Raw genomic sequence first — 22,666 nt, 5'->3', positions numbered from 1 at the left:
TATCATTCTCATGGTAATGAAACTTTGATCACAAAAAAGTTTTGTTGTTTATAAATTTCTATTACCACCTAATACCACCTCTCCCAAAGGTAATGCATTGGAATGAATTTCATGAAGAAAATGAGATGATGGAAGTTGGACAAGCATGACCATCAAGGTAACCAAGAGATTTTTCAACCAAAATTACACTAGTTTTTCATTCTCATTACCACAATTTATTACCACCTACCAAACAGGCCGTAAATAGATCAAATACTAAATGCATGTTGAGAAAAATTATAATTAGACTAATTGGGCTATCAATCTCATATTGAGACAGTCTCGTCCAAGACAAGTTGGTATTATTATACTTGCTGGTACAATTTCATGACAATATATACAAATACAGTCAACCTATTTACATTATTTCTTTTTAATTTTGTACGAACTTTATATAGATTTTATGCCAATTTGATGTTTGATTTTTTGACATAAGATAAATTACGACTATTGACACATTATATTACACTTCTAGCACTAATTATCTTTTCACCACTAATTAACAATATTGTATCGTATCAAAAATTCCATGTCATAATTTTAGAATATTGACACAAATTTAAAATAAAAAAGAAAGAAAAAATTGTAGATTATATCTCAAAAATATTAATGTAGAGTTTAAACTTTCGACAAATTTTTAAAAAATAGATCGGATTAGATTCAGATGACTTTTGAGTCTCATTCGATTGGGTTTTTAGGTTGAATCTAAGAATACTTTTGATTAGTAATGTTTATAATCAAGAAATGCTTTTAATTATTGATAATATTAACCTGAAAAAGATAATAATTTAATTAATTATTAATGTTTACAATCAATAAGTGAAGTAATAAGTGAACTTATCTATTTATGTACAAAAATCTTTAGTAGCGGAATAAGTATTTTTTTTTAAGTAATTTAGTAATAAGTATTATGATATTTGTATTTTAAATAAATTGTGTATGACACAAGTATCTAAGTAATAACATATATAGTTCAAAATAAAGCATAACAAAACAAAGCACAATTTTTTGATTAATATTACTTTTAGACTTTAAGTTAATGTTTATTTTCAAATAAAATTCATTTTATTATACTAGTAGGCATTAATTGATAGATTTTTCAACGTAATAGCTTAATGGCAACTAAGCGGGTGATTACTCGTTACAACGTAAAATGTGAGCAAAACAACTCAACAAGAAACAAATTTAAAAAGGAATATAAACTATTTCTTCAACTATCGTGTTGAATTAGACTACTCCAAAAATGTTCAATTTCATGTTTTTTTCCACACATTTCAAATGAGAGGATTGGAGTAATTTTTATTAGGTGCATTCATATACATTTATTATTTTAAAGCGATCACTTATAATTTTATAGCGATTACTTATTATTTTAAAATAATTACTTTTTATAGTTTTAAAGTGATCACTTATAAGTTATAATTTTAAAGTGATCATTTATAATTTTTAAATGATCATTTAGAAAAATAAATGACAAAGAACCAACTCAACCAAAAGTTTAAACTGATGGTGAAGGTCCCAAGATATGTTATAATACATCCTAACACACTCCTGACACGAAAGGCCTTTGGCTTAGAATTGTGGGTGCAACACAAATTCTCTTATCCTTATACCATGCATTGAATATTCTATTTAAATGAGGTAAAGTTGAGATTTGAACTCGTAATTTTTTGTCATGTTGGCTCTGATACCATATTAAAAAAACCAACTCAATTAAAAGTTTTAATTTTTGATTAAATTGATTTTTTAATTTTTGAAGGAGTTAGTTTTCCTCTTGATAATATCAATGATCCCTCCTTCAACTCTAATCCTTCCGGCCCCCACAAAACAGCCAATGAAAAAGTAAAAAGAAACTTGCACATACAACAAATGGTGACAATACATGGCCATAATTTCCCCACTTTCCATGATCCTAGCTTGCCAAACTCTTTATTTTTCTTTCTCATGATGGCTCCTTTTCGAGAGAAAAACATACTTCTATAGAACTCCACTTCTATTTTAAGGATATTTTAGTGGAAATATATTTATTCAAATGCAAGTTAACTTGCTAATCATGCATAATCAATCAATAATCTATAGACTATAAGTGGAGCTAAAATGTTAAATGCATCACCGCAGTTAAACAAAACAATTGATTTTGGTATTTTGGTAACTGATAACTCTTGATTTTTGTAATACTTTTTCAACAATGTCATTTTGTTTATTTTGGGTTTCAGAGTGAAAGATTAAAAAACCCCTAAAAACTTAAGGCGTAATGAATATAAAACACTATTGTTTCTATATTGTTGACATTTGAAATACTTTATGAAAAAAGCATTAATAACTCATATATATCTAAATTTAATTCAAATTAATATCAACCATATATATGAAATAAATTTTCTGAGCCCTAAAAAATTGGGGCCATAGACGGTAGTCTGCTTTATCCTTGCTAATCGACGACCATGTATTTGAAACTATTTTCAGTTGAGTTTTATTATCAAAAACATTAATTCAAAATAATCTTCAGGTTTGAGGCTTTAAGAAATTAAAAAGCCACATATTTTTAGTACTCCCCCTGTCCTGGTCAATTAGAAACAAAAAGGAAAATTTGTGATCTTTAAGAAAACAATGAATATTAATAATAAAAAAAGAGAAAGAATAAATTATGTTGATTCAAGGCACCAAAAAATACAACAATCTACGCTATTGTAAGCAACCTCAAAGTGATTTCTCCCATTGACCCACATAGGTTTCTTTTCACACTATGTTGAATCTATTGTATTGATTCACGTAGATCTCCTCCTCTAATTCACAGTGAAGGAATGCTATCTTTTAATTCAATTTATTTAATTCTTAGCCCTTCATCACAACCAAAGCAAGTAGGGACCTAATCGAATAATGTTTTATAACCGGAGAGAATATATATCTCATACATTTCAATACCTTTAACATGGGATTAACCCTTTGCAGCTTCTCTAGCTTTATAGATGGGGCCAACATCTTTTGATGATCTTTTCATTCTTATTGAAGACCCATTTGCATTCCAAAACCTGCTTGTTCTAAGGTGCCTTCACATTAGACCAAGCATAGATGATTCATCATAGAATACATGTCTAGAAATTATTATACCTCTAGATTTCTCACACTACACCTTATATATGAGCCTTAGCTTAACACCCAACCCATAGCCCTTGTGTTGGACAACAAAATTTTTTTAAATTTGAATAATTAAGCAGAGAAGAATAACATATCTCTTGGAACCACTTGAATTTAAATGCGGTGTGAGGAGTGGTTAACATGTTATAGATACTGATTCGACCCAAAACTTTTTACGAAATTTATCTTGATTCAGCATCAAGCTCTCTTACAAAATTTTTTTCCTCCTCTTGGCCATCCCATTTTCTTATCATACACATGTTTGATGCCTTAATGTCCCTTCCTTGGAGCACATCTTAAGAATTCTTTTCTCAGCAAAATAAAGCTCATTGTTAGTCTTCAAACTACCTATTAGTCACACATTTAGCCATATACAAGGACTCAATTAGCTTGTCCCATTTTTCATTTGTAGTAGTCTCCTTCACACAATCACAACTTTTCACATTAATTCATCGGAAAGACACAATTATATGGAATTTAGAGCCTTTTAATCAATTTCATCCCATATCTTGCACTAGTTATGCCACTTAGCATCTTGAAATTCACATTCAAAGCTTTGTGTACTCCATATTGTATGTTTAATGCCTTCCTCTTAACTTGCCACAAATTAAAGTTTCTTTTTATATCAATATATTCAATAGGTAACTTCATAGAAGCCATCTTGAACCCAAAACCAATCAACAACTCAAATAATCAAGAACCTAAAGCTCTTATACCATTTAACGTTTCAAAGAGTTCTAAATAAATCAAAATAACAAACTATTGTCCAAGGATTAATGATTACATTTCAATTGATTTGAGGAAAATTCAATTTCGGTAGAACAATTAACTGATAGAATTTCCTCACAAGGAACTAACAAGGTCAGAGAATAGGGATTTGAGGATAGAGAGGTTATTGGAACTTGGAAGTAATAAGCATAAATAATCTAGGTGCAATTGAGTACATGCTCCTTTTATGTGAAGATTGATCTGATTTATAGTCTATAAACTTAAAAAAGAAGCTAGACAAAAATAATCATATTCTAATTTTATAGAATTAAAAGTTAAAGTAGATACTTGCTCAGGATTTTAATAGTTGCTACAGTTACTGTAGCAACTATTGTTCATCGACTGATCTTATTTAGTATATAATTCTGTTGATTCAAGCACCAAATCTCACCTTGATGGAGGTGAGTTCGATCACCTCGTAGCGTACTCCTTGGCTTGCACGTTTGAGAGCAAAGTGGTGAGTGCAAGGAAGTATGAAAGCTTATGTTTTGGGTCAATCAATGAAGTGATTGATGGTGATGATTTGGAGTGTCTTAAGGAAGCAAAGACACGAAGTTCAGAGGCCCTGATGGACCGCTTGACCAGCCGAGCGTGTGAGGCTCGATCGAGCCAACTTCCAACAGCCTTACAGTGAGCTCAGTGCAGGCGCTCGACCAGGCGAGCAATGCAGCTCGACCTGAGCAAGCAGTAGGTTGCGAAACAGAAAGTTTCTATTTAATGTTGCGGTTTTTTGTGGGCTTTAAGACCTTTTGTCCTAGGTTATTCTAATAAATTTTAGGGCTATATAAGGAGTCTTAGAACATCATTAGGGTATAGAGAGAGGCACATATAAAATTGAAAGCTAGGTTCACACCATAAGAGTTCTTCATCCTTGTATATGCATATTTGAGAGAGATTGATTTAAAGGTTCAATTTTTGCTTTGAAAGGTTGTTCTTAAAGCTTTGTAAGGTGAGTCATTAATGTATTGTTGATTATATTAATAATAAGATACTTATTTTGAGGGGGGTATCCTTAGATACCTCATATATTGTGTTTTTTTCTTCTTCCATTGTGTGCTCTGTTTTTGGTGTTTACTTTGCATTTGTTGTTGGTTGTTTCTTCAACATTGCATTAGCCCATTCACAACAATTTCCTCATGTATAATATAAAATATAGTCAAGTGGGATCTTGTTTGATTCATATTAATGCATATTTTTATAATATTAACTTTTTAGAAATTTTATCATATAAAATTAAAGATATTAAAGATTAAAAATGTACATTGAATAGCGTGAAATTAGAAGTATAGCAACTATTCAAACCAGAGAAAATATACTTTTACAAATTAATTATAATTAAATGCTAAAATATGACGTGGGTTTGCGTCATTTTTGGCCTTGCTTAGTTGCCCTCGTGTTAATTCCCCCAAAAAACTAAACTATGAAATATAATCAATTGGGTCATTAGTGCTAATGTTCTTCAAATTGCAACAAAAGCATTGCATTTCCCATTCCACATTTACCAAATACATTACTAGTACGTAGTAGGAGTATCTATCACTACTTTTTGTTGCCTTGCGCCCATTTTGTTTCACAGGCACCTTTACAACATCACAAAGTTTACAAAAAGCTAAATTGCTAGTAGGATTTTAACCATACAAGAACCACACATCTTTTCATATCGAATAAAAAATTCAAAACATACATATTACAGATATACTCCCATCCCACATTTTAATACATTCTATTTATAACGTGAGAGCTTTTATGTAAGAATGCAACAAAATAAGTTAAATAGAAGCAAAATTTTTTTGATTTTGCTTCAGGTATGACACTAATGGCAAGTCGGTCCATTTTCTTCTTCCACAACATAACCCTGCTCAGCTAGCCATGTTTCCTTGTAAACGTACCACTTAGCGAATACCAAATATACCAACAAATTCAATGAACTTAAACCCGCTAGCAACCAATAGAAATAGTCTAGCCTTCCTTGGTTCAAATTATCAGCTATCCATGGATGTGTATCACCGGTTATCTTGTGCACCACACTAACAAGAACAGAACTAATGAAAAACCCTAGGGAAAGTGTGGTCAAAAATAGTCCAGTACTCATAGTTTTCATACCTTTAGGACATTCTCTTAAGAAAAAGTCTAGTTGCCCAATATATGTAAAGGCTTCCCCGCCACCCACAAAGAAAAATTGTGGTATGAGCCAAAATACACTTATTGGGACAACTTCATGAGGCTTGTTTACCAGTCCTGCATTTTGTGCGACTTTTAAACGTCTAATTTCGACAAGAGCAGCAGATACCATAGAAATTATTGAAAATACGAGGCCAACACCGATCCTTTGAAGTGGACTAAGCCCTTGAGGGTTATGAAGCAACCTCTTGGCTATAGGAACAACGACTCGATCATATATTGGCACCGTGATTAGGATGCTGCCTACGAAGAACACAGTGAGTGATGCAGCCGGAATTTCAAAAGTTTTTCCGATGTGACGATCCATTGTGGTTGCTTGTGAGACAGAGAATGTACTCATTTGAGCATAAATAGTCCAAAAAATAATGGTCGTGGCCCAAATTGGTAGCATCCTGAGCACCAATTTTACCTCTTCTACATCAGTTAATGTTGCTAAGTACCATTTGTTCACGTTAGTAACAATTGCTGGCATTTGAGGATCCTTTATTGCTGCCTTGTCCAAAAACCTAAAAAATATTGGACAATGTGGCTTAGAATCTAGTACAACAAGAAGTCTATCAACATAGTTTAATTAATACAAAAACTATGTAAAAGTATAATGTAAATGCTTTAACTTATTAATTTAACATGTCCTATAATATTCTTACTTAAGGTGGTTATTAAAATATATAATATAGTTTGGGGTCTCAACCAATAACTCAAGCTTTTTCTTAAATTGGTTCCCAGTTGTTTTTGATAATAAGTAATTCATTTCAAATTGTACATTTTAATATTGAAAATATAATAAAGAATATGAGAATGACAACATTTGTAAAGTCATTTCCAAATTCTCAGCTTCAAATACTTTTAAAATAATGGTAAAATCGATTTAAATTTAAATTTAAGTTTTTTTAATTTATCAAACATTAAATTTGAGTGAATTCTGAATTTATAAATAAAGTTTTCAACTATAGCTGTATTTGTTTTGTATAAAAAATTGAGGCCTGTACTCCAAAAGAATATTATGAAATAGATACCTTTTAGGTGATCATTATTAATTTTTGTACACTAGAATGTACTAATTGGAAATTCAGCTAAAGAGACTTTCTTTTGAGAGACATATCTCAAGTCAAGTTCATTAACGATTAATGCTTACTTATTATATTCTTAATGCTTACTTATATTATCCTTAATCCTTACTTATCGTATACTTAATGCCTAGTTTCAATATTGAAAATGTCTACATACATCATTCTTAATGCCTACTTATAATATTTTTAAAAAAATATATAATAAATCGGCCCAATTAAAAATTGTCTGTTAAAGAGATTTTCTCTTACAAAAATTTTTGTTCAAAATTTGGACAAGAAAAAGTGGGGGAGACAAGGATAGAGACCTCCATTGAGAGCCTTTCTAGGAGCCAACAATCAAATAGTGCAAGTGTTGATTAATCAGAGCAATCAATCAAAGCACCAAAACCTCTCCTAAAATATTACTTCTACCTTATCATTTTGCCGGCTACGTTTAAAATATTGCACAAAAAGATAAATGAATTGAACACACAAAAAGGCTAATGATATATATATATATATATATATATATATATATATATATATATATATATATATATATATATATATATATATATATATATATATATATATATATATATATAACTTCAGCAAGTCTTATATGAAACCGTCTCACTATGAGTGAGAAGAACCCATATAATCAGTCCACTTTTCTAAATGATCACTTTAAAATTATAAATGATCACTTAATAATAATAAGTAATTACTTTAAGACTACACTTTAAGGTTATGAGTGATCACTTTGACAGAGTAAATGTATATTAGGTCAGTCCAATAGTCTCACCGCACCGTTAAATTTTCTCATTTAAGAATTTTCCATACAGCTTTTAAGGTTGTATAACTAGATGTCAAAGGAGAAAAAATAAATATCAATCTCTAAGTTAAATAGTAAATTAATATAAGAATTTAGATAGTAAATTAATATAAGAATTTAGATATATAAATAGATAATTAGGCTATATATGTACATTTCATCTTATAAGAGTCTATTCCCAATCTATGGCCAAATTAAAAAGAAATTCCCACTTTCCTTAAAATGGGAAAGTATTTCCAAGTTTACCGTCCACGTAGGATTGCTTTGAGAAATTTTTTTTTTTTTTTTTTTTTTTAATGAAACCGCTACATGAAATGGCGGTTTTATTCAGGCATTTGGAGTAAAACGCCATCTGAGATGGCGGTTTGGTTAAGGTAAATTTTTTTTTTAAAAAAACAAAATAAATAAAATGGAGTAAACCGCCACTTGATTTGGCGGTTTGGTATTAGTACAAATCTCCAGAATGTCGTGAGATGTTGTTCACTGCATTCCATTTTGCTCTTCATTCAACTTGCTGCCGGTTTTGCTAAAAAAAAAAAATAAATTCTTCACTCTCATTTACTTCAAATTTACAATTCCTCTCATTCAACTAAGCTAATCAACTACATTCCCATCTTCTCCTTGTGTACTAGTTCATTTTCATCCTCATTTAAGGTATGAATAAAACCCTAATTTTTGTTCAATATGCAAATTGTTTTTTTTGTTCATTATTGTTTGAATTGAAGTTATAAAAACGTTAATTGTTTGTTACATTCTATTGTTTTCATGATTTAAGCTTACGTTTTACACATTTGTAGTTGAATTTTAGGATTTGTTTTGTATGCATATAAAGTGTTTGATGAAATGCTTCAATGAAAGTTTATTACTTTGTAGGGTTAGTTTAATGGTTTTTGTATATATTCATGGTATTTTTAGCTTTTATATTTGAAATGAACCTTATAATAAGTGTTCTAATACCTTAGTATCACAAATTCTTGTATTCAAATTTACACTTCCCGTTATAGTGTATTGGGGTGAGGAAGTCATGATATTGGTAGCAAATTGGTGGAGATATCACATGAAAGATCATTATCCCATTGAAAAACATGTTGAATTGGTTGCAAATTTGGATAATGCGAGGGAAGTCATGATATTTTTATGATTTTTATAACACTTATGGCGATGAAAAACACGTAACAGCGATCATGGCGATGCCGGGCCCAGTTGACATGGCAGCCTTACACAGCGGCTAAGATGGAAGCTCTACCGCACATATGTACATCGGGCCACGAGATTTGGAGATCGCGTTGTCCTCTTATTTGCTTTGACATCGTCGAGCTACATCTCCCGGATCGTGTCATGCGTCAATTCGGTTTGGAGCAGGTAATTCCGCAAGCCTGTGACACCCAACGTCAACTACATGCGATCGATAGGAGGACTGGGGACAAGAACTACCTCGTACGACATAGATCGCATGTAGATGGGAAATTTTTTTTTTTAAAACATTATTCTGGGAATTGACTCTCTTATAAGCTATATCTAAGAAAAATAATGAAAAATAGACTAAATATCAATTAAATTTGGCGACATATTATCCATTTTAGAAAATTTTCTATTATTTTTCTCTTTGTATACTCTTTAAAATAAATTTTAAGCCTCTAATATGAATAAACTAATATTTATATCAATTTCAAATTTTGTGTTGATAACTATTACTACTATTAACGGTCTACAACATTACTTCTATAGTTACTTCATGCACACGCAATTACACAATGTCACAATGCACGCTTCCACAGAAGCTGATTGTGCATGCAATGTAAATGAGCACAATCTTTTGTGCTCATAATTGGCCTAAATTAATCCTATTGTCATAGTCATTAGGAGTATTAAATTCGCTTCGCTTTAGGATTAATTAATTACGACCACTTAAAATAGTAGTTGTAGAGTGTAAAATTCTCATAGGAAGTTTCAATAAATATTAATCATTTCATTAGCCATTTACACCCACCTTTTTATATTATTAACCGTATTTAACTATTTTTTTCCATTGATATAAAAAACTAAAATATATTTATGTTTATAATAGATTGTTCTCAATGTATATATTAATTATAATTTTTTGTAAAGTTTATTTATGAAAAGCTCAAAATATACTTGAAACTTTTAAAAATAAAAGTAATTAATATTGTGAAATAGAAAAACTAATAATGTTAATTTGATTGGATGAGGGATTTGCTTTTTTTTTTTTTTTTTTATGTGTGTTCTATGATATTTCACGTCACCTTCACCAACTAAAATGCAAGTAAGATTATTGGATAATTCATAATTCAACTTTTACTCACATTTAGTGGCTCATAATTGTCCCACTTTCACTTGCTCTACATCTATTTTTTTATCTTAGGATATTGGATTTGTTTTACATCTCTATTCATTAATAATTGTCCATACTCTTTACAATTCTGTTTTAATTTCATTTACAATTTTAATTTTTCTATCAATCTCATTTACTTATTTAATCCGTAACTCATTTATTATATATCATTTATAATATTCATCAACAACATATTAATATTTACAACTTTGAGTTAATCAACTATGTGCTTCGAGTCACCATTTATTGGAAAAAGCCTAATGGAGAAGAAGACTATACATACATAGTCTTAACAAGCATACTATTTATTCTTATACTCCCTTTGTCGCACTCAGAATGCAATCGATATTTTTTAAGTGAAAATTTAGTGGCAAAAGAAAATAGAATAGAAAATAAGACTAAAAAAACAAGTGGAAGATAGAAAATAAGTAGTTGAGATTAAGACGGATAACAAGTTTGTGAATGATGTTAAAAGAAAGATAGTAAAACCATTGCCAAAAAAAACATGCAAAATGAGTGAGATAATATAAAATAGAAAGTGGTTCAAATTAAGAGAAACAGAAAGATTAGTTTTGATTATCGATTTGGAAAACGTAAAAACATTAATAAAGTTGAAACATCAATAAATTATGCGAATAATAATACTATATATATATATATATATATATATATATATATATATATATATATATATATATATATATATATATATATATATATATATATTCATCCGAGATTTTAATTGATTCGTCTCAATATTTAATTTCAATAAATCAAATTTTATAATTTTCTTATGTATAATTAACTAATTATGCATATTAGCATTTTAAAAAGCGCATGCATTAGACTTCACATTGTTATATAGGGTGTTTCGCAAACGACTAAAAGTTGATTATAATAGCTAGTTTGACTGGCTGATTTTATTAATTGGTTTGACTGGCTGATTTTAAACTCGGTGATATGTACAGCTTGTTAAAAGCCAGCTTATTCATAACAAAAAGTTGTTTCAACCATCTAGTTTACCGACATTAGCATTGGTTTGTTTGACAATTGTTTAATAAGCTATTTTGTCAAACACCCCATAACTTCACTATTAATGATTCTAAATTATAAATTATAAATTAATCATCAAAAGAACAAGATCAAATGATAGGAGGTACCTGAATTGTTTACTATGAGGCAATTTTTGCTTTATATTTTTGCCACTATCTAACAAATCATCAATCTTGAAAAGAAGGGATGAATCAGAAGGTATCTCCATGTGCCTTTTCCTCCAAGCTGCCACAAATACAGAGGCTATTTGGGTCAATGGGCTTCCCACAAGCTTCTTAAAACGGTAGCGTCTTGTTCCAATTAGGAACACTACTAGTGCTAACATTATAGCACTAGCACATATTCCATAACCCCACTGCCTGCCCATATTATCTTGTATGTACACCAATACTGTCACCGCAGCAAGTGACCCTAAACTTATGAAGAAAAAGAACCAATTAAAAAACTTTAACATTTGTGCCTTTTCTTCCTTGTTTGTTTCATCAAATTGATCTGATCCAAAACCAGACACACTTGACTTTACTCCGCCTGTGCCTAGCGCGGTGAGGTATAGTGCTAGGTAGAGCACACCGAGTTGTGTGTCTGTGGCCGGTATGCAAGCATCTGAATTGGCTGCGCATGGCGGTGGTCGAAGGCTTGAGATTATTGTTGATATGGTTAATACTGCCACACCCTATATTTCAATCAAAATTTAAAATACCAACTATTAATTTATAGTTTAATCCAACATATTAAAAAAGTCTAGAGACTAGAATCAAAGTCTTTTAATTCATAAATATGATAGTTGTTATAGTATGTAATGCCGAGTCCAGTTGCGTGGACTTGTGACCAAATGGGCATTAAAATTGTGAGATTAGGGAACTTTTGTATTGTTAAGCTTTGTGTCGTCCATTCCTATCTAAGGGCTTGTGTACTATCAATGTGCCACGTAGTTAGCTAGTTTATATTATATATTATATACTTTAAAAATCATAAATATTTGATATCGATACAATTACAATTTTTTTAATTATTTACATAAATAAACTTATGTAGTAAAAAATCAATAATTCTCATAATGATCAGGATGTCTTATGTGCATGTTATAAAGTGATCCGTGGATATCCATCTCTGTAAACTTTAATCTCAACTTTCCCATATAATATTAAATAAAATATGAATCCATCAAGCCACTTTGTTGCTACTTTAATATTTTTTCCATTCAGAAGATTTATTTTTAATAAAAAAAATTAAATAAGTTTTATAAGAGATATATAAAAATACTATATATTCGCATGTGATATACTTAGATTCTTTTAAATGCATAGACTTTTATCATGCACTTCTTAAAAATTTTATTTGATGAGAATATAGAGATATTGGAGTTTAAAAATTATTTTGAAGATTGTTAAACGTAAATGGAAATTAAAAAAAATGAAGCAATATTACTTGGTCCATATTATAAATAGTCATGGCTTATATATTCAATTGAATAATAATTGTGAATGTCAGTATAAAATCGAAAAATATAAGATGTATACTTTAAAAGACAAAGAGATATCATCTTAAAATCACAGGGCAATAAAAGAAAGGGTTCTAATAACTTAAAATTGTTCACATATACTATCTTTAATTCAACGATGTGAGACAATTCATCCCATATACTAAAAAATTTAGAAGGAGATAAGAGTGTGGACCCATAAGGCCATAAGTTTTAGTATCATGTTGTAATTTTGAAAAAGTAAAACCTAAGCAATCAATTAATCCATTCCTTTGATTAAGAATGCTACTTGTTAGCAATTAGCATAGTCTATAGAAAGGATATAATCTAATTATGCTAAAAAAAAAAGTCCATTAATTATTCAAGTTGTATAAATGAACAAGTAATTGTTGGGCTTACCGATGCTTGAACTGTGGCGAATATAGCAATGGTTAGATACCTGTTCATAGCAAAGAGAATTAGAAATCACTAAAATAAACATAAAATTTAAATCTATAAAATCACTGTGTGGATTTAATTTTTAGTGATTGTAATCATTTTTTAGTTATAATTATAACTCACTTTTACTTATTAAAATCAACTCAAATAAAAGCTTCACTAATAAAATTGATTTTTACTAAATATAACTATTTTTATTGACTGTAACTGATTTTTTTATCAAAATTATTTTTTACTGATTAAAATTTATTTATACTAATTACTTATTTTTCAAGGTAAATTAAATAGGGCTTAAGTGACGTAGTTTTTTAGAGGTGTTCAAAACAGACTCGATGACTCGATTTTCACCCGATCTTATAACCGAACACGATTTGATCTGATTTAAAAATGGATTTACTAATAAGTAAAAGCAATGTTGAAAACCCGATTGTGAACCGATCCGAAAACCTGACCCGAAATCAACCCGATGACCCGAATAACACATCTAAGTTTTTAGGTGGTGCGAAAAAGAAAAAAGTAAAAAAAATAAAGTAAAATTAATGTAGAAGTAATTGAATTAGACTAACCGTCCAAGAAAAGTGTCAGCAATAAAACCGCCAAGCAAGCAAAGCATAAAAGAAGTGCCCATGAAATTAGTGACAGTATTAGCAGAAGCAGCATTGCCTAAATGCATAACTCCTGTTAAATATGTCACCAAATTAACAGCTATCCCTAGTGTTGTCAATCTTTCACATGCTTCCCCTCCTGCAAAACATGTACATCTTTCATACAACACTTTTTTTCACATTCTATACTCTTTAATCTAGCTTTCTCACTTTTGTATGGTCACTCATCTTGTACAATTATTAATAATCTAAAATATAAACGTACTATCTATATATCGATAAATTTGTTATTGAGCATGTACACAACATGATTCAGAGAGTTGAACGCATAGAAATTCTAATTAGATTCCATCCTAAAATCAATTGGTGATAGGAGTATAATATATATCCCAACAAATTTGTCTGTTAGTCAACCTTCTCTAATTTTCGATGTTAGATTACATATGGTTTATTTTTCTTAAGATATTGTATAAAATTTTGCTCAAATGGAAAATATTAGAATTCAATTTATTAAAAGCTAAATGAACTGGTTGAGTAAACCTATTTGGATCATAATTATACCAAAAGATGGTACCTCGCTCTACTTAAGGAACCAACTCTTGTTGGAGTATAAAACATATTTGGAGGCCTCAACCATCAGCTTAAGTTTTTGGTTGAGTTGGTTTCTTGACATGGTATCAAAAGCCATCGTGACAAAAAGTCACAGGTTTGAATCTCAACCCCCTGTCATTTAAAGTGAAATATTTAGCGCCAGGTATGAAAAGGACATGTGTTGCATTTACACTTCTAGCCCAAAGGGATCTCGTGTGAGGGGGCGTATTAGAGTATAAAACATATCCGAAGGCATCAACCATCAGCTTACGCTTTTGATTGAGTTGGTTCCTTGACAAACTCAACTAGAAATTTAAGATAATGGTGATTAGAAGACGTGCGCTCTATGATATGTTATATACTTTATCAGAACGGGAAAATATTAAATGTATAAAAATTGATTTCATTATGGAGTATAAGAGAAAAGAGAAAAATTGAGTAAAATGACCTAGGATCATGGCCGCAGCCTTCCAACCACCAGTTTTAGAACGTTCAGCAGGACGACCTTTATAATCCCATGCACCTAAAACTAATTCTTTTCCCACTTCCATATCAACACTAGAATAGTTATTACTCTTTCCACAAAGAGCCATATTTTTAAGCAACTTCCCTTTTATTTAGAAGAGAATTAAAGAGAAAGAGGAAAATTGAGAATGCGTTTTCTAAGGTGTTGAGTATGAAGGATTGTAATGCAAAACAGGAGTATAAATAGATCAAGTAACCCAACTAAAGGACATCCTATATCCACATATGTGGTCTTGTACCCTTCTCATACTATTTACTCCGTTTTTATTTGATGTTTCGCAATTAATATTCACGGGAATTTATAAAAAAAATTGAATTTTTTATATGGCGATTAAAATATTATTTTATTAAATTGTATAAAAAGACCACAAACACTATAAAAATTATATAAAATAAGAAAACATGTGAGGATCATAAATATTATAAAAATGTTAAAATAAAGTTAGTGAAAAACATGTGAAGATCATAAGTATTAAAAGATATCAAAATTAGAGCGACTAAAACTTATTATGTTCCTAAAATGTAATATAAATTAAACAAGAAGTCTTATATGAGACATTCTCACAGTAAGACGAGCCCTTACAAGCAGTCTATTAGTAAAACACACAAAAAAACCTATAAAAAACTGAATTTCAACATTTACATGAAGTGGTTATTCTTTAAACAGTTTGAGTTTACCCGATTGAAGTCGTCTCACGGTGAGACGTCCTCAATCAAGAATTATTGTAAATTAAAAGCATGCCTTATACTTGAGTTAAACAGCCTAATAATAGAAACTTTTGACTTATGGAGTTTTTGTTTTGAGATTGTCTCACCGTAAGACAGTCTTATACAAGTTGGTACGTATATAAACTACAAATTGTGGTTTGACTTATGGGTATATAAACCAGATTAAACTACAAATTGTGGTTTGAATTTTTTCTAACCACACAAAATTGTTTTACCTCTTAAGAGCATTCATAACCATGCCTTTTATGTTGGTACGTATACTAAATCTTTTCTCTTACCTCTTTTTATTCCACCTCATATGTTACTTAAACTCATACTCTAATTTTATATGTTTTTCATAGTAATGATTAAGGACATAATATTTTTTGCCATTTTTTCTTGAATTTCAAGGAGAAATTTATGAACTAAAACCATTGTACTAATATTGTTATAGTTTGATCTAAATAAATCAAGAAAGAACTCAAGCATGATCAAAAAAGAAAATGTAAAATAATGAAAACAACACACAATTTAAAAGGTAGAAAAAAATTCTAATATTAACGTGATACTAGACTATAAAACTCAACCCTTAACAATTAAATGAATATTATTACACTTGAGTATTGATTATAAATTATAATCCATTTTTTGATGAGAATCCCCCTTTAGGATTATACAAGATGAGAAAAGAAGATAAAACCCCAATACCCTCTCACTAAACCTAAGTATTTGAATGTGGCTCTAAACTCAATTCTCAATTGCTAATCAACAAATGATCTTACTTACATATGTACAAGGATATACAATAGTTTTATATAGGCTTGGGAACCAAAGAGAGAAAAAATATGAATGCCCTCGAGCTTATTTGAAACTGTCGAATAAAATAAGTATAATGGAACAAAGGAAGTATTCGTTTGTGGAAAATTGATTCCAAATTTGGTTATAGTTGAAGTGATTTGATGAGAAGCGGAGATAATTCAAAATTTGAAATAATGGAATATTACTTCCTTCAATTCGCCACTAATGTCCTATTTACCTTATACACTCTATCCAAGCATTTATTCAATCTTTAATATCTCTAATTGTGCATTATTAAAAATTATGAAAAGTTGATATGAATAATCCTTGCATTGAGACGAATCATACAAGATCCCACATGACTATATTTTAACTTATAGATTAATAATAAAAATGCAAATTAAGAGTAAGAAATAAATAATATCCAAAAAGCAAATGGGATATTAGTGTAGAATTGGAGGGAGTATAAGAGAGATCAAGTATAAGTGTAACAGGAAAGTTTAAGGATTATTGTAGTTTAATTTTTGAGTGCATAGAGATCAGTATATATATATATATATATATATATATATATATATATATATATATATATATATATATATATATATATATATATATATATATATATATATATATATATATATATATATATATATATATATATATATATATATATATATATATATATATATATATATATATATATATATATATATATATATATATATATATATATATATATATATATATATATATATATATATATATATATATATATATAATAAAATAATAAGAAAATTATAAAATCAAATAATATCTGAATATATCTGAATATCTGAGTTTATAAATATTCCGATTATAGATCTGATATTCAATTTATAAACCGAATATCCAATTTTCTATAAAATAATAAATTGTCCGATTTTAAAATTACATATCAGATAATTCAAATCGAATATTTTTTTTAACATTTCTGATTGAGAGCGAGTTTAATAGTGGAATACATGTTTTTTTTTAGATTAAGTTTAGCCTTTTTAGTTTCATTATGAGTTGACGATGTTCCACTTATTCGAATAACATAGCAGTTTCTTCTTAGATTAAATGGTTATATTGACAATTCAATGTATGGAAAGTGGAAATAACGATGTGATTGTGGAAACGACCACAAGTTGTTTTAACTCTGCATGAATGGTATGTAGTAGAAGGAGCTCATTAATTATAGAGAAAAATGAAATAAATAAATTAATTTTGATTTCTCGCTTTTTTATGGAAGTAAGCAAAACAAGGTACAAAAATAAAATATTTCCTCCTATTCATCTTAGGTGTCCTATTAACGTTTGGGGCACTATTTATATATGATTCTTAAATTGTATTTTATTATTAATCTATAAGTTAAAACATAGCCATATAGGATCTTATTTGATTCTGTTGTGCCAAGTCCTAAATCTCATGCCATTGGTAAAGACTTCGAGCACCTCATAGCTCACGCAGTATCTTGCACAATTTAAAGCAAAGAAGTGAGTGTTATAAGTTTGGATCATATGATGAAGTGATCAAGGTGGAAACTTGGTGTGCTTTGATAATAGCAAGGAAATGCCAAAGAAAGGATTGCTCGAATGGTCGAGCTCAATGGCTCGGTCAAGCAATGCAACATATTCAATCCAGTAGCTTCTGGAACCCAGGTCGAGCGGCCTACAGCACCCAAAAACACGAGTATTCTGTTTTATTTCCGATTTGTAGTGGGCTTTTGGGGTTTTGTCCTAAGGCTTCCTAATATGTTATGGGATTATAAAAGGGGTCTTAAGACATCATTAGGATTAGTGAGAGACTAATACAAGTGAGGCAACTAGGGTTTACACCATTAGAGTTCCTTCACCCTTGTATTAGCTTGTCTGTGTGAGACCACGATTAAAGGTGAGGTATTTGCTTTATGAGTGTGTTCTCAAAGCTTGTGTGTGGCTTCTCATTGATGTATGTTGATATATTGTGTGTGGCTTCTCATTGAGGCAACATAATTCTTATGTGTTTGTCCATTTTTGTTCTTGCTTTATTTTGGTTGGTTTCTTTGTGCATTTTATAGTTGTTTGTTCTTCACCAAATATCATTGTCCATTCACAATAGATTCATTTTAATGTAAATTTTATTAATATTATTTTTTATAATTTTTAATTGCATATAATTTGATATATTAAGAATTGAATAAGTGTATAAAATAAATGAGACACTTAATATGAATAAGAAAGAATAATAAAATAGTTGAGAAACGACTACGAGGAGCTGAAACCTGAGAACTAGGGTGGGAGTAAAACCTATGCTTTGAAGGGCTTTTGATGTGTATTTAGCTTTTGATCGCATTTGCTCTCATTCGTAGCAATATCCAAGAGGTATATTTCTAAAAAAATATAGTATATAAATTTATTACTTTTACAAATTATTTTTTTAGTAGCAATATCCATGAGGTATATTTCTAAAAAATATAGTGTATCAATTTATTACTTTTATAAATTATGAGTTAGATTTCATTTGGATCGAAAAATCAAAAATTGAAATAAATTTGGTTTGATTTGATTTTATGAAAAAACCAAACCGCAAACCGAACTTTCATCCCTAGGGTTGGGTATGTAACTAGAGTTGTTTAAAAGTGATTCGACCCGAAAATGTGTTCCTTTTTTAGGTTTATCGAACCGATATTACCCGACCCGAAGCTATACCCGAACCGGTTGACAACCGGAAATGGGAGAATTGAACCCGAGTTGTAACCGATTTTTTTAACCGACACGTAACTATTAACCGAGATTACCCGAACTTAATAGTGACCGACCCGAGTCATATCCGACCCGAATAATGCTCAAAACCGAACTCAATCCGGCTAAAATCGACTTAACCCTAACGAAGTTTAGATTGAACTGCTGTAAACTTGAACCAATTTTTTACATAGAAGTATGATTAACTCATATGCAATCATCTTATTAGTTATACTAATAAAGTCATAAATATTTTTAATAAAATAAATTTTATAAATACATGGTTTCATATATTTAGAGTTAATAATCAATGGTTAATGTTTATTTAACTACGTTTAATCGAATTATATGAAAATTGATAGAATTTTATAATTTTAATTTCCGGTCAAACAAGTAAAAGTAATAATGTAATAATGATCACTAATTGATTTGCATTTTCACTTTTTTGCTTTAAGTAAAGGAACCTTATTATCAATTGAAAAATGACTAACAACTTAATCTGATACTGACTCGATCAATAGTAATTAGTAATTCGCAATTCGTAGTCGAATTCTACTTGAAAAATACTCGAACACCGATCTGCGCTCGGTAAACCGAACCAATTATTAACCGGTGACAACCCGAGATCGATTGAAACTCGACACGAACTTCAACCGACACCGAAATGATTAACCCGATAGCTCGAATAACCGATCTTCAACCGAACCGTGACTAACCGACCCGACCCGAGTATGACCCGTCGCAACACGCATTCGAAATACAACCGAATCGAATGACACCCGTCCGAAACCGATCCGATTACTCGAATGAACACCTCTATATGTCATAGGTATATGAGGTATATCAAATAGTTGTTTAAGGTATGTTAAATAGGTGTTTTGAGGTATACTAAGTAGGGGTTTGATGTTTACAAGAATCAAGAAATAAAAAACTCCTACTTGACAACTTCAGTATGTTAGAAACATCTACTTGACATACTACGAACCCCTATTTGACGTATCTTAAAAGCCTACTTGACGTGATCTAAAACCCTACCGAGTAAGCGTATAGTTATACTACATTTTTTTGTAATATAACGGGTCGGCCTAGTTAGAGACGACGGTCTCTCATCTCTCATAATAGTTTGTGATCTTTTTAATGTTGTAAGTGATCAATTTAAAGATATTAGTGATCACTTAAGAATATAAAAAGTAATAAATGGTCACGTTAAAATTACAAGTAATTATTTTAAGGTTATAAGTAATTAGTTTATAACTTAAAGTGTACATTGGGTCTGAACAATAAAAATAGTCTAATCATAAAACTGTCTCATTTGAAATTTTGTGCAACTCAATTTCCCCTGATGCCTTGCTTGTGCAGCCTAACCGCACAATGTGCAGCTTGATCTTCCAAATACAAAACCATCCAGCATCTTCCAAATACAAAACCATCCAGCAAAGCCCGCTGGGTGTTAGCCCAATAGCCAGCCCATTATAACGCAGTTGATCTGCACAACTACCAAACCTGCTTCTTGTCTGGATAAGGGAAGCTCAGGCCTTCTTATTTGGCTGACTTATTTGGGGCTATTTTATGCGTAAAATTAAATAAAATGAACTTCTTTTAAAAAAAACACAAAATAAGTTTTGAGAAAATTAAAGAAGCAAGATTAGTAGTAGTAGGATTTATTTCTCACATTTATAACATAGCATATCCTGATCTCTTTTTCAATTTAAGACAATTCACATTGGAATAATAATGAACTTTGAGTTTGGGATTTTTTGGTCTCGCTCTCCTTTATTAACATGAGTTGTTGTTGTTTTTCCCTTCTCAAACCCTGACCATAGGTTTTTTGTAGGCGAGTTATACTGAATATAATGATGACGACTACGACTTCAATACACTCCTGAACTTTCAACTGGTATTATCATATTATGGACTTGTATTTAATTACTAAACGCATGGTTGTATTTTGATGTGTAAGTTTCAACTTAATGCTTGACTTTATATAAAAAAAATCACAAACACATGGTTGAACGAAGAAAATACAAAAAAGAACATTTTACTAAAATCGGGTATCTGGTTTCGACTCGGATTAAACCGGATATCTGGATATCATCCGGGTCGGAACCAGATTGCATTTTCAGGTATCCGAAAAATCGGATTTCCCATTATTCAGATCGAATCAAACCCAGTATCCAGTTTTGAACACTCTTACTCCTCACATATGAGTTTCCTTATGGCCTTTTTGGTTAGTGGTACTAAATTATGGTAATAAGAATGATTTATAGTGTAAAATTTCATCAAAAGTTTCATGTCATTCCCATAGTAATGAAACTTTGATCACAAAAAGTTTTTTCGTTTACAAATTTTTATTACCACCTAATACCACCTCTCGTAATGGTAATGCATTGAAATGAAGTTCATGAAGAAAATAAGATCATTGAAGTTGGACAAGCATAACCATCATACCTTAGTTTCCATTCCCATTACCATCGTTAAAACCACCTATCTAATGGACCGTTAGAAGTTAGCCCACCATAAGGGTTATAATAGGAAATTTGAAACCTGTAGGCTAAAAAAAATAATTAAATAAACTAAGAATCAAACTTATTCCTAAAGTAAGCGTGAAATTCCCGAACCTGAGGTTTGGGGCTGTTCGCAGTTACTAACTGCGAACAGGTCAAAACAGACAAAATAGTTGTTCGCAGTTACTAACTGCGAATAGCTATTTGACCTAGGTCAAATAGCTGTTCGCATTTACTAACTACGAACAACTATTTTGATTTTTTTTTTTAGGTCAAATAGCTGTTCGCAGTTAGTAAGTGCGAACAGCGATTTTGTCTTTTTACCTGTTCGCAGTTACTAACTACGAACAGCCCCAAACCTCAGATTTGGGAATTTCACGCTTACTTTTGGAATAAGTTTGATTCTTAGTTTATTTTGTTATTTATTTTTTTTTTTCACTTATGTTTTTCAAATTTTCCAATGAATTATATAAGTCTAAAGAAAAAGGAAAAAAATATGACTCACTTCAAGTTCAAAGGATACTCACTACTAAAACTAATTGTCATATACTTTTTTTTTCTCCAATTAAGGAAAAGTCTCATTTAAGTAACAATGTGCACTTTAATACAGATGAATCTATGATTTTTTAAGTGATACATGAATGAAAACGCTTTATCGAATAGCTAATCAAAGAAATAAGGAAAATTTTATAATAATAATTTAAATTTTCACCCATCTGTCATGTATAATTCCACATTTGAATTATTTTTTAATAATTCAAACTTTGCTTTTAGTTTGCTATCAACGTAAGTTTTTTAATAATTCAACATATGTCCCTAGTTTGCAATTAGCATACCCAATTAGTATACTGACAACA

General features: G+C 30.2%; 1 protein-coding gene across 1 annotated transcript; it reads right to left on the bottom strand.

Annotated features, from left to right (window-relative positions):
- Positions 1-5,373: 5,373 nt before the first annotated feature.
- On the bottom strand, positions 5,374-15,285 carry LOC130799836 (protein NRT1/ PTR FAMILY 6.3-like). Its single transcript, XM_057663089.1, has 5 exons — positions 14,979-15,285; positions 13,901-14,078; positions 13,296-13,335; positions 11,524-12,089; positions 5,374-6,632 (listed from the first exon to the last, which is right to left on the bottom strand). Exons 1-5 carry the CDS (start codon positions 15,121-15,123, stop codon positions 5,759-5,761), a joined length of 1,803 nt encoding a protein of 600 aa, XP_057519072.1. The 5' UTR covers positions 15,124-15,285; the 3' UTR covers positions 5,374-5,758.
- Between the last annotated feature and the right edge of the window lie 7,381 nt (positions 15,286-22,666).

The sequence above is a fragment of the Amaranthus tricolor genome, chromosome 14 (assembly GCF_026212465.1).
Source record: "Amaranthus tricolor cultivar Red isolate AtriRed21 chromosome 14, ASM2621246v1, whole genome shotgun sequence".
NCBI classification, from domain to species: domain Eukaryota; kingdom Viridiplantae; phylum Streptophyta; class Magnoliopsida; order Caryophyllales; family Amaranthaceae; genus Amaranthus; species Amaranthus tricolor.
Note: the sequence above shows the minus strand (reverse complement) of the source record. Positions and strands in the feature narration are given on the sequence as shown.

Coding starts and splice junctions, on each gene's coding strand:
- LOC130799836 (XM_057663089.1), bottom strand. CDS start 15,123: ATGGCTCTTTGTGGAAAGAGTAATAACTATTCTAGTGTTGATATGGAA. Junction 12,090..13,295: donor TCGCCACAGTTCAAGCATCG/GTAAGCCCAACA, acceptor ATTGAAATATAG/GGTGTGGCAGTATTAACCAT. Junction 6,633..11,523: donor CCTCATAGTAAACAATTCAG/GTACCTCCTATC, acceptor AATATTTTTTAG/GTTTTTGGACAAGGCAGCAA.